This window comes from Aricia agestis, chromosome 8 (genome assembly GCF_905147365.1).
Source record: "Aricia agestis chromosome 8, ilAriAges1.1, whole genome shotgun sequence".
NCBI classification, from domain to species: Eukaryota; Metazoa; Arthropoda; class Insecta; order Lepidoptera; family Lycaenidae; genus Aricia; species Aricia agestis.
Window position 1 is genome coordinate 13398005 of NC_056413.1, and position 14445 is coordinate 13412449.

Genomic DNA, 14445 nt, shown 5'->3' on the forward strand with positions numbered 1-14445 from the left:
TTTGGAGATGAAAAACAAAAACAACAAAATAATTGACAACATTTTAATTACAAAACACCACAAAATCTATCTGGACATAAAATGCCACTTTTCAGATTGCATAAGTACATTTCGCCATATAACTATAATAGCTTCAGGTATGCTACCTGTTCTTATTATTATTTTTGTATTTAATACTAACAAATACATATTAAATTAAATAATCTATATTATACACAATCTGCACATTGTACCAATTTTTACTTTGTATCGACGCGAAACTATATTCTGTACAAAACGATGAATCGATATTAATCCATTGAGCACGTACCTAAATTAGTAACTTTTTATTTGTTTTACGAGTAAATATTGCAGAAATCGAAAAGTATTAACAACCGAAGTTCGAAACTTGAGTTTCTCGTTAAAAGTTTTTCTGTAATGTAATAAATTATATCGTAGTTTTATACAATAATAAGCTAGTCTATACGTAGCTACACGACATCCATATCTATTTTACATTAGGTTACAACTAGTTCTGGGTTTATAATATCACATACAGGACGAGTCGTCCGATCCATATTGACACCGACGCGATACCGAGGAATGTGCAACGAATAAATAATGTTCACTTTTGACAACCCTGAACACGCATGACGTCACTGGAATTCACTAAATGTCACTGTCACTTATACGTGGATGGGTTCGTCGTCGTCGTCGTCGGAGTGCCGCTCAACGGAGGGCTCTCTGGGTGATCGCGGGGGAGGTGCGGGGCTGCCGGGGTCCACGTCGGGGGAGGGAGTGCGCCTCGCTTGTGCGTAGTACCCCAGAGCCCCGAGGCCTGGGGCTCCCAGGGACCCCAAGTGTGCTGACGGGCCCGGTAGACCGAGGCCCAATGGTGGAACGCCAGCTAGAGGCGCGCCAGGGTATAACCTGTAACAAGAAAATATTCTTACAAATTTTTTTCCGTTCTAGAGTTCTGAAAGTGGGAATACTGGTCGAGCTCTTTAACTACCTACCACTAACATTGATGCTACAAACAATAAGGTGAAATAGTAACTTTATATTTATAAAAAACAAAATCGGATTTATGTGGGTAGGTACTTAATGCGATGGGAACAAAATGACGTTAAATCTACTTACTTAGCTCATATAAATGTGAAACGGTTAAATAACTAGGTTTTACATACAATAGTCCAATGAGCACTCAGCTAAACACAAAAACAATATGTGTTAATTGTGTATTCTCGGTCATATTGTAATACAATGCAAATTATCGTAATAAAATGACTTTTACCATTATACCATTCGAAAGGAGAATACGTTAACGATCCGCCATTTTGAATTGCTTGTAAATTATTTAATAATCCAACATGAACAGTCGTAAACTGTGATTTTTATCGGTTCAATTTAACTATCATCCATTATTTTCATGAATACTCAGTAAAAAACGAAAAAAGCGGAATCTACCGAGTTTTGCTACGTACGGCAGAATATTATATCCACTTCGAAACGAAAACGATATAGGAACTTCTCTGTTTTTGGTCCATGTACGACTATAATCACTTTGCACCAGAAATCTTTGCCTCCATTTTATAAGAGTGCCAACTTACCGATATGGCAGAGGTTTCTGTAGCGTGTTGGCGGAGGCGGAGGCGGCAGCGGCGGCTGTCGCGGCGGCCTGTCTGTAGTACAAGTCAGCAGCAGCGGGCGCGGGCTGTGCGGGGTAAGCGGGGACCCCAGCCCAGTAGCCGCCGTACAGCCGCTGGAACGCCGCGTAGTTGCCCGCCTCCGCTAGTAACTCGAGCCCAACGGCTGTTTGCCGCTTCCATTTCGTCCTGTTGAAAAAAAAAACCAAGTTAGTCTATGGCAGCCAGTATTGATCCAATGAAATGTAGAGTGCGTTTTTATTGATTGCGCTTTGCTTGACTTGTTCTTGACGGGAAATAAGATAAAGCAGAGAACATAAATGACCCAGATAGTCATTAATTTAAAGCTTTAGATTTGATTGAACACAGTTCAAAACTATTGCAATTCCTTTTATAACAATATATTCCCATAAAAAGTGCTATTAGAATCACAAACTATTATTGCTGTAAAAAATATTCCGATATCGTCTATAACATAACTGACGATCAGTTAGCGAAACCGATCGTTTAAGGGTCATTAGCTTTCGCCACAATACTCCGCAAACATTTATATTGCAAATCGACTCTAAAATTTTTAACTGTCGTCGTAACCCCCATCCCATAGATCAAAAACCCCATCGCGACCCCAAATGTCATCAAATTTGTCACAGACCACTCTAAAGTACAAAGGATGGCACAAAAACTAGGCAATAAAAAATAAATAAAATAATAAATTTGACAAAACGTCTTGGCCACTCGTTCGCTCAGCCGAGCGTGTTTGATGATATAATTTGATTTATTTGAGTCTGTAAAGTAAAGGGGTGAACTGTGTATACTAGCATTACTAACGCGATCCCGCGGCTTCGTCGATTCATTATAGAGTGTAGAGTTTGTATGAATAAATAAGTGCTTAATTTAAATTAAAAACTGCTGTATATAGAGATCTCATCCCCATATAATGTGCAAAGGGTTATCCGAGGAAGCTATTTGAAATACTAAAATAATAATTACCAATTATTTTGAAGAAAAAAAAAAGGTTTCTTAGCTACTATTTACCGATTATTATTTATGCATAATTAAAGCCACATATAAAAGATTAAATTACTAAATTCACCAACGACTTTAATAAAACTAGTCAAGGTTTCTATAGACACATTAAAATATAAATGCGTTAGAAAGTAGAATTTATTGTAATTAAAATTTAAAATTCGCCCCGTTTTATGTGTTACTTTGAGTATTCACGTAATTATAATAATTTAATAACAATGCTATCGTAATTAAATTAATTTCCTGATGTGTTTGTAAGTGCATAAAATAACGGTTAGTTTTTATTAAAGTACCTATATCCACTTGGTATTCATTATAATATTAACATTCATTAAAATATTTTCGTTGATTTTTTCTATTTTTAAATGTTTATCAGTAGAAAGGGACTGGGAAGTACTAATGATAAAATGAAAAAGTTGTTGAGAGCTTTTCGGTTGTAATGTAAAATCTTATAAATATAAAATTCTCGTGTCACAATGTTAGGCCGCGTACTCCTCTGAAACGGCTTTACTGATTTTAACCAAATTTTATATGCATATTCAGTGGGTCTGAGAATCGGCTACTGGGTACTTATTATATTGATAAGCGCATTTGTTGAATAAATAATAGTAAATTATTACAACTCGAGACTGACGGCGACCATTGTTTGTGCGACGGGGGGCGATGGACGTTGCCATGGTGACATAATTATTTAGTCACTGCAATAAAATAATATGGGCGACATACTTTATATGGCAAAGAAACGTTTGCCGGGACAGCTAGTATACTTACTTATAAATATATTTTCCACCTTGATTTGTACCTTAATTTTGATGAGAGTAAAGTGCCTCATACTTATTAAAGTCTTTTTGACGCATTTCTGACAATTCTGCCGATTTTATTTAATAATAATTTTAAATTAAATTTGCCGGTTTAATAATAATTATTAAAAATAAAACAAACTTCGAAAAACAGCATTATTAAATTACAGAGATAATTCCCGGGGTATCGCTAAAGTGGTCTATTATTGTCATTGAGTGAGGTTTTTATTAATTCGAATTTGGAAGGGGATTATTATTGCGATGAGCATTGTCATTTAATAATAATTCACGACTCACGAGGGCGCCATTGTGCCGCGGCTGTTAGAAGACGCTTCACTGGTTATTTCCTTAATTAATTTCTGTAAATGGATCATTTAATTTTATTAAATGTAAATTAGGGGATGTACTTAATAATGTTTAATGCTAATTCGACATGTGTACATATGTTTTTTAATTAAGTATGGTATTTTCAGAAACCTAATTTGATTAAAATAGCAATAAATACATGTAATGAGCTTCTGTCTAGGAGCTTCTTTCAAAATGTACAATAATTACTGTCCACCTGCTTTCTAAATTTAAATAATTTAAACCTGAGATTTTTTATTAAGGGCGGATTCGACCAAACGAGAGTAAAATTTTACTCGAGTATAACTGTGTCCTAATCTAAGAGTAAGCTGGTTTTGCGTTTTTTCAACTTGTAATCCAAGAATAAGGTTATTACACGGGAGTAAATATTTATACGGGCTATTTTGGTGGAGTAAATATTAAACTGAGAATAGTTGCACAACAGGGTTCAACTGTCACGGTCGGTGTCATTGTGAACTATAATTGTCATTTTATTTCATACTCTTCGAGTAACTTGGTGAAACGCAAACGATAATATCCTGGAGTAAATTGAAGGAGTAAAATTATTCTCAGTATAGTCACACTCGTGTAACTTCAAGTTTGGTCGAATCGGGCCTAAATGGTGTAAGTATCAGTGTCATTTAATGCTAACGTGTACCGACATAACATTATAGCTTCTACTTTTACCCGAAGATATGGTTACTCTAGAGTTAATATTGACATATCTTTCACGTACTATAATTATGTTTATTTCTCTGTAACAATAATAGAGGTAGCTGCCACCTCATGTTGAAGCAGATTACACTTCACCCACGTTATTAAGTACTCAGCTACGGTCCGAAGGTACTTTATTTTAAATGCTATAATAATTATCGGTAGCCGACACTTGATCGATAGAAAGCGTCTCGTCCGCGCTCGCATTAATCATGTGTTATGACGGGTGACGGGTCAGTCGGGGCGCGGGGAACTCGCCGCAGCACTTATTTAATTGTCGAGTGCCGAACGAGAGGCAATCTGTTCGGCGACACTATTCTTTTTATTGCCGCGGGCGACGAACAAAAAGCTCGTCGAGCGCACTCGAATTCGGCGTCTCGAGACGTCTTCGGAAACGATCGTCCGTCCCGCTCTACCGCGCGCGCCGCCGCTCTCGCCGTCTCTATCCCTCGTCCCCCGGAGGAGTCTGAGATCGCTCCGCCCAGTGGTTTAGTGATTTGATGCTGCGTGAACTGATTCAATTGTTATTTCGGAGCGTGCGCCCCGAAACGGGCTCTAAGCGGGCGAGTTAAAGGCGAGAATGGCACGATAAAACGGTTCCGCTTACGTCTCCGCGGGGGAGGTTGTTTATCTTGATTTGAGTTTTCGGGAGACGTGCCGCGAATTCGGCTCGTACAAACAAACAAGGAGTAAATTCATCGATCCGAATACTTCGCGTTTACATTTGGCGCTTGAGCCGTTTCGGCGCGGGCCGCTCGAGTGCCGTCGTCGCTTACGCCACTTATAAAGTTCGATGGCGTGTCCGCGCCGAGTGTCCTTATGGGAATCGTCTGCGACATTGTGAGGGTGGCAGTTTTAGCGCTACAAAGTATTTATGCTCGATAACTAACATTGTATACGACACTTTTATGTCTATGTTAATATTATTTTACAAGTTTGACTGCGAATAAAACGTACAAATAGGAAAGTTTTTTATGTAAACCATTATCTAGCGATTTACGAAATAGAACTTCGCTTTTCGCGTGTGTAGAAATGAGATACGTCAGGCAATGTAAGGTTACATAACTAACTATTATATTATTATGTTGTTCAAAATCGTTTCATATAACTTTCTCACTTTATCAATGGATTTCATAATCATGCACTAATTCTGAACCTAGTCTCAGTCATAGCGTCCGTATTCTAACTATCGCAAGAGTTAGTCATCGATTAATAAATAAATCAAAGGATCGAAACATGAACGCTCAGGCAAGTTAGGTGGACATCGTAGCCTAGAATCACTTTATCAATGGATTTCATAATCATGCACTAATTCTGAAGCTGGAATCACAGCGTCCGCATTCTAAGTATCGCAATTCGCAAGAGTTATACCTAGTCACAATGATATAATAATAAAAAACTCAAAGCAGATATGTTACTACCGCGCGCGTTGTGAAGCTTCAAATACGACCCAATTGGGTCGTCTTTTATTTAGTCTGTCTCTTTTATGTAAATGGCATTTTGTATCTTTTGTTTCACTTATCTGTTTTTGTCAATGTTGTTCGGAAGAGATTTAAGACGGAAAATAGTATGAACGTAACAGATCTGTATAAGTAGAATATCATTGCCTAGTCATCGATTGATAAATAAATCAAAGGATCGAAACCTGATCGCTCAGGCAAATTAGGTGGACATCGTAGCCTAGAATTAGCTAACGATCTGGTAGCATTCGAATGATATCATCGGCCATAAAATCAAATTACTACTCCTCTAAGGCTTAGGATAAAAACTGAAATGGCAGTAATGATTGGCTAAACCGCTCGACCCCGTTGTCCTTGGTATCGTGTCTCTGCGAGGTGTAATTTGGTGGGTTCCGTATAAACGATTAGCCGGCTCCTGGAAGCTGGGGTATGTCATTACTTGTCAGTACTCTACTTTAGAGTTACTAGTTTTCGGAAGCGTTTAGTAGCGTAGAGTTGAAGCGTTTCTTTGTAGAGTTTTGCGTTTGTAAAAATATCTGCAATCCAATAATAATCGTCTAAATCGTTCAATTTATCTCCGTACAGCTGGGTAGCAAGCAATATATATCTATAATTAGGTACTACATTTATGATTATCTATGGTATGGTATGTATACATATATAATATAAAATATTGGTGCTTCAACTCCCAAGCGGTCATATTCGACCGCGATAACAATAGATTTCCAGGAATCCACGATCAAGGGATTAATATTATGTATGTGTAACATGTTGGTATGTCTGTTCCTCCGTCTATTACCAGCTAATGTCTGGACTCTACCTCTGATAAACACATTAAGGGCCTGTTTCACCACTTCCTGATAAGTGACGAAAAGTCTATCCACCAATTAAATTTACAGATCAAGTATGGAGAATCGGTCAAAAAAGTTCTGAATAGCCTATTCGGCACTTTATCAGAAAGTGGTGAAACAACAAAAATCCATATCACACTATTATGAATGCGGAAACATGAATGTCTGTCTGTAGCCTCCTCCTATTTAAGCCACTGATCGATGTAGATTCAATTTTTTTTATGAAATATTTTGATTGATTGAAATAAATTGCCCCCTGCAAACGAGCAAATGGGTCACCTGATGGAAAGCAACTTCCGTCGCCCATGGACACTCGCAGCATCAAAAGAGCTGCAGGTGCGTTGCCGGCCTTTTAAGAGGGAATATGGTAATAGGAGAGGGTGAGGAAGGGAATAGGGGAAAGTAGGGAAGGGAATAGGGTAGGGGATTGGGCCTCCGGTAAACTCACTCACTCGGCGAAACACAGCGCAAGCGCTGTTTCACGCCGGTTTTCTGTGAGAACGTAGTATTTCTCCGGCCGAGCCGGCCCATTCGTGCCGAAGCATGGCTCTCCCACATTTGGTATGGAGTCCCGGGAAAGGACGTAGAATAGCTTTGTCCCGGGGAAATGTACTACTGCACCCGTAGCATGGCTACAGTAGAAATACGAAAGTATAGACAATCAGCGGAGATAAACTGAAGGTGCCGTGCTAATGCCAATTTATGACAAAGACTATAGTCCTAAAAATAAAATCCTACTTACTTTATGACGTACACTGCAGTATTCTATGTCATAAAGTGGCATTTTAATTGAATTTTTGTCGATCGCGGCTAGCGGCGGTAAAGATCGGAATGGCGCCTTCAATTTATCTCAGCTACTTGTCTATACTTTCGTATTTCTACTGTGGCCATGCTACGGGCGCAGTTCCCGTTTCGTTAAAGAAAGCGCAACAAAGTTGCGCGCAACAGCTAATTGTAAAATTGCTCTACCTGCGATGTGGAGATGTGTAGTTTTGTATTTTTTGACGACTTCCGTGGCTCAATGGTTAAAGTGTGTGGCAACTCAAGCCGGGGGTCGCGGGTTCGAATCCCGCCGACGGAACAAAAAGTATTTCAATGTTCCTGGGTCATGGATGTGTATTAAATATATGTAAATTATATAATAAGAATCAATTATATGTATAGTAAAAGTATTAAATATATTTCCGTTGTCTGGTACCTGTAACACAAGTGCTTCAGGTACTTAGCACGGCGCCAGACTGAGGTGGTGTGAAGCGTCCATAGATATTATTATATTATATTATTGTGTATGCATAGCATGCCTAATAATACATGATACATCTTCTGCTTGTGTCGAACGTTAGTTATTTTCTCAGAATAACGTACCGCGTACGATTTGGATCAAAGACATCAATTACACAATAAGAAATAACACAGAAAATTATAGTACACAGTATTTATTAATGTTTTTTATACATTTTGATAAAATTGTCCAATTAGGTAACCGCTATAATAACAACGTTTTCGTAAACGCAAAAAATTACGGGATTTTCCTCAACGCAAATAGAGCATACATTTATAAATGCGATAGTGTATTTGTATTTGTCGGTATGTCTATGTATCTATTACCACTTAAGATACTAAGTATTTTGGTATTTTGGTAGGGGGGTCGTCCCACAGGGACAATAATTGGAGATAAAAGTAGCTTAATACTGAATACCTAGACTAGACCACGTGACTACGCGTGAATGATAGTACTTATAACAATCATAATATTTTTATTATATCCATCCATCTTTAACAAACAACATCTAGATAGATTACTCGGGTTAAATACTATTTTAAGGGCCTATTTCACCACTTTCTGATAAAGTGCCGAATATGTTATTCACAACTTTTGTGACAGATTCTCCATACTTGATCTGTCAAGTTAATTGGTGGATAGCCTATTCGTCACTTGTCAGGAAGTGGTGAAACAGGCCCTTAGACTAGTAACTTTATCTTTAGGTACCTCGGAATTGTCTGTATTTAGGGGATTTTGATCCCAAGGATATGTCTCTATTATCACATCATTCTCTTTCAATACTTTTCATATTTAACTTCTATCACCGACTGTATCGGGATATCGCTTTTCGTCACGAGTGTACACGGTCACCGAATGTCATTATGTGGTATGCGTCATGGGATAATGGTGGCACCGCGGCGGGTAAACGCCGCTAAACGCCACCCGGCCGACATTAAACATTCATAGCTGAATCGCGACTGATAGCTAAACCACTATTACGAGCTATTAGTCGCGTTGCGAGCCTCAATTAATGAGTTATTGCGAATCGGTTTAAGCAATATTGTTTTATGGCCTCAAAGAGGTTCATCTGCTGATGACATTCGTTTTGTCTATGGCCTTTAAAAAGCAGGTGAAAAATACTTGCCTAAAATATTATTATAAACACAATTATAATGTTAGAAACGACTGAAAATCAGCTCATTTCATAATATTTATAACAGGGGGAACACAATTTAACAAATTTGCATTTAAATAATCTAAAATTATGGAAAACTTTTCGACATTCCGTTGAAATAAAATGGAAAAATTATTCGTCAGCTACCTACTTAGCGAACGTTCTTGTGAGAAAAACTTAACAAAATGTTCATTAAAAGCATTTTGATTACGATGGAAATATATTTTGCATATTTATGCTAACAAATAGGTAATAATATTCCAAATTTTATTACGTACAAAACGCTGGTAAAGTAGAAGGAAATGAAAAATCGAAATTCAAATTTAAGTTTTTTCCTTTACAACCAGCTAAAGCAAAAAGTTAAATTTAAATGTCGAGTCGTTCCAATTTAAAATCTGGAGCACCGACTTTACAACTCAATTCCGCGAGGCACGCCGCCCGGCGGTAGTCAAAGGAGCTAAACGCTATTATTGAGAGTCATCGTTTTTTGAGAGGTTATAAAATTAAGTAAATAAAGCGATGGAAGAGTGTCGTAAAAAGTATCAATTTGGTCGGCAGAAGCTTAATAAATGGCCTGGCTTGGCGCCGCTGCGGCCGTGACTTGCCGCTCTGTAGTCTGTGGCCGCCTTCACACGTCCTGCCGCCCTGTTATACAGATCTGTTTGTTAATGGCCCCTAACAGAAGGAGATGAGACATTTAATTTGTGCAGTAAAAATCCATCATCAACACTACCTTTATAACTTCTTGTTGTATAATGTATTCTGAATCTTTAGACTTTATGCCTTCTCTCCTTTGTTTATCTTGCCTTTTAACACTGACTTTGCAATCTAGTACAAATTAGATTTGACATTAAAATAAATGATTAGTCGTAATTTCAGTTTGTTAAGTAATGCTTACTTAATCGGAGAGTTACAGAACTTTCAGTTTGCAAGGTGATGATAATTTGTAATAAAACTTTCCCTTATAATGTCATTAATTAGTTTTATTTATTATATTTTACACGCATCAAGATAAGTATATGATAAGTAATAAAATAATGTAATATTTATTTGATGGCCGACTTAATGACTCTACCGGCGGCGGCGTTCGTAAATTTTATGTTCGATAATGCTATAAAATACTATTTTATTTAAATAATTACACGTTTTGTAGTGCCCTTTATTAAATAGGAGTAATTTCAAGCGCAATAAGAGTGTATATATCGTTTAATTATGGAAAAAAAGTCATGGTAGAGTCGTACAGAAGTTTACAATAAATATCGAATGTCCCGACTCCCGCGGTTGCCTGCTATACTTTTAGTGACATTAAAAATACATTCATAATTTATTGATGGGTTCAATGAAAATAATTATGGAAATTATTTGTATAGTTCTTTTACATAACTAACATTATAATCGACGAACGCTGTTTTTTATAAATTTAACTGTCTTTAAGGTACCTAACTCTGTTGTTATAAATTGTAAAAAAACTATGTTTATTAATGTTAATAAAAAAAATATGTTTGATCAGCTGGCCTATTCTGTATCGTTCATTTGTGAGTTATTCACTGAGTTAGTAACGAAACGGAGGAGTGAGTAACGTAAAGTCTCTTTAATTTGTATTCACTTGTATACAAAAGTGAGACTTTCCGTTACTCACTCCTCCGTTTCGTTACTAACTCAGTGATTAACTCATAAATGTACGATACAGAATCGGCTAGCAGGTAAGCATGTAGTAAGTACCTACTACAATAATTTAGCTGACGTCCTAAAGCTATACTATACTTTAGAGCTTTCAGCTTTCAAAGCTTCGAAACTTCTGGCTCAAGTTACAAAGATTTACAAATAGTAATTAAAAATGAGAGGCGCCTTCTTGGGCGACGCGGGCGGGGTAGACCATTTGTTTGTTCTACTAAACGTCGTTCAAAGTGACCGCACACAAGAGCTGTCTCATTCTTCTATTAACTCCGATTTCACACTCCCTCACGAACCGATAAATCGTAACCCAAACATTGGTTAAACGAAAATTACCGAACAAAAAACTGAACAAAAACATGTTGATATTGATTTGGTTTTAGTTTTCCTGCTGCATCAAAAAATATTGATGCTGATAGTTTTGATTAACTTTTAAACGGGATTATGCTGGCAACTTTGTTATGTGATGTATCGCTTAGTACGCTTAAACTCTACATTTTTTCGGATTGTATAGTGTATACCTTCCTTTTTTAAATCTTTCGTCCATTTATTAGTAAGGGGTAAATTTTTTCGGGATCAATACATTCCTTAACAGAAGTAAGCGTGAAAAGGTAACAGACACACAGATAAATTGACGTATACAATGATTGTCCGGTATATTGTTTACAATTTACATTCAGTTCAATATTTTATGAGATCTTGGTCATGAGCAGTTCAAAGAACCAAGTGGGCGGTGCGAACATATGCACAAACTTTTATTGTTGAACTTAGTAAAATATATTTACGTAGGTTTGTTATGTTTCAAGCTTAAATTTTTCTATTTAAATAATATAATTTTCTTGTCTATCAAGTAATATATCTGTTGAAAAAGCGCGGATTAAATCCAAAAAGTGGTTTAAATGTCCATTGAAGCAAAATCTACTATACCTAGACTGTCCATACACTTTATTACAATTTTTATTTTAATGAATACCTTAATAATAATTTTAAATATTCTAAACACAACGAATAAACGTACTTATTTTAGTTGTCAAAATTCATTATGCGCGTTAACTAAAATTAACAAATATAAGGTTTTGTCGCCATAGTTTGAATGCAGAATTCTAAGTATTTCAACTTACGTAAGAGAAATTATCATAATTAAATGAATATCATAACGTCTCATATATTATAAATAACTAAATTAGATTTTATGTTAATTAATTTTAACTGAATATAAAATTGTTAAGAACACGCAAAACGGTGAATTACTTTAAAATCTGTTTTGATATTATGTTACGTTAAAAACTTTTAAATATTTTATAACGCGAAATAATAAGCAAAACTATTAAATTCTATGTTGTTAATTTCATAGTAAGGTACTTATAACATAATATTGTAAAGTACAATAAGTATTCAGTGGTTTTAACTTTTATGGCACATTCATACTCTACTTTTCAATACATACTTAGTCTACCTAGGCCTTTACTTGTGTATGTATGTAGATTCTAGACACTAGTAAAACTCTGGACCCGCCTATACCTAATCTATACTTATTTACTTGATATTATCAAATATGCGAAAGTTGGCCTGATCTGAAAAACTGTCTGTCTGTTACCTCTTCACGTCCAAACCGCTGAACCGATTTTGCTGAAATTTAGTATGGAGATATACTTTGAGTCCTGGGAAAGGATATAGGTTACTTTTTATCCCGGAATAAACTTTGGCGCAACGGAGTTGAGGGTATCATCAGCTAGTATTAAAATAACTTAAAAATTAAAAAGTAACCAAGGATATAAAAAAGTTACAAACCACTAGATTACACATTTCATATTTTATTACGAAGTCGTTAAGCGTTTTTGTGTGCGTTTTTGCCGAAAATGTGGCAGCGGCGACCGCCTAATAATAATAGGTGTTTGTTTTTCAAATTGTCCTTTTTGTAGTCGGAACAAAATATGACAAAGTGCATAATGTTTTAACGAATATAATATGATTTAAAATATTATATTATTGAGATAAAACCACATTTCAAATTTTAGTTTACATCAGATTCGCTGATTATTCTAAATCAATGATTATGAATTAATTTACTGCCAAGTGAAACTATTTAAAGACACACTACGTTAAAAACTCATAATTTTCTAAACTAGATCTTTTTGATTTAGCAAACATTTTCATATATCTCTAAATTTATACAAGTTACATTACCACATTGCTGATAATATTTTTAATTAAAAGCTTATCTAATTATTATAATAATTTAAATATAATAATTTAAATATTATTTGTAAATCGCATTGAGATTACTTAAGTAAATGTGCGATTAGCGGGTGCAATTATTTCTGCAATCCCAGTTAATCATACTTTCAGTTAGGTTTAATATTTGTTACGGCTCTTAACTGCGATTGGTGATAACATAATATAGGAACAGCAACGCCATAAACTTGATTAGAAATTAAAGATGAAATCGTTGGTACTTGGTAGAATGCAACGTTCATAATATATAATGAGCCTAATAAAAAAAATATGCAACGTATAAGGGTTGATTCAGACCGCAACGCGACGCGTAGATGCATTTCTAAATTAGTATAGATTTGACAGATTTTAATTACGTCAGACGTCTTGCGAATCTGTCAAATCCATACTAATTTAGAAATGCATCTACGCGTCGCGTTGCGGTCTGAATCAACCCTAACTCTTCAAGACTCGATCTTCATGTCTGTCAAACGTTATACCTATTACCTGCCCTAGTGGGAAGTGGCAAGCGATTATCCTAAACACTAACAAAATTTATGCGATTTGACATAATATAAGTCATCGCTTCGCTAGCGAATACTAATGTCAAATCCCATACATTTTGTGGCGTTAGCGTTGGCGTTTACGATAATCGCTTGCCGCTTGTTTAGGCCTTCAGAATTCAGATACCAATAGTTTTATACTTTTCAATATTCCAGAAAAGAACAATTACTGTTTGTTCTTTTCTGGAATTTGGAATATAACATTCGCTGTGTAAATATTTTATATTAATTGTTTTAGTAAAGGGATATAATATGTAGCGGAAATCGTGTCTAGAAATTTGTTTATCGCGCAAAAAAACTGTACATTCTGTTGCGATAAAAACTATTATAAATGCTTTGCTGCGGTTCAAAGTATCATCATACTACGTCTAAATCCATTCAGCTTTGCGATGGGGCATTGACACATTTTCTTAATAATATCCAGCATGTATTGATAAACAATTAATGGATTTTACATGTTATCATCGATTTAGCTACACTGGTAGCAGAAGTAGTGACACTCGATAATATATCAAAATATTATTTATCAGCGTTCCTCGCTGCTTTATCTCTAATCTCCAAAGTTTATCACCCAAACACCTTTCTCTGTATCTCTTCAATCATCTTGTCTCTGCTATTGACAGTTCGTTCATTATTCGACTTCGGCAGTTCGGTTTATTTTTACTTGTAGGAAGCTAAATAACGTAAGTTTATTATTTACTTGAGTTAGATGACCCAAATCCGTTGCGCTAAATT

General features: G+C 35.9%; 1 protein-coding gene across 1 annotated transcript in view; it reads right to left on the reverse strand.

Moving 5' to 3' along the window:
• Window positions 1–42: 42 nt before the first annotated feature.
• Window positions 43–14445, reverse strand: part of LOC121729813 (homeobox protein B-H1-like) — a 36964-nt gene continuing 22561 nt past the window's right edge. Inside the window, exons 3-4 of the mRNA XM_042118444.1 lie at window positions 1590–1814; window positions 43–909 (exon numbers count right to left, since the gene is read on the reverse strand). Coding sequence (XP_041974378.1) covers window positions 666–909; window positions 1590–1814 — 469 coding nt within the window. The 3' untranslated portion in view covers window positions 43–665. The remainder of the gene's footprint in view (window positions 910–1589; window positions 1815–14445) is intronic.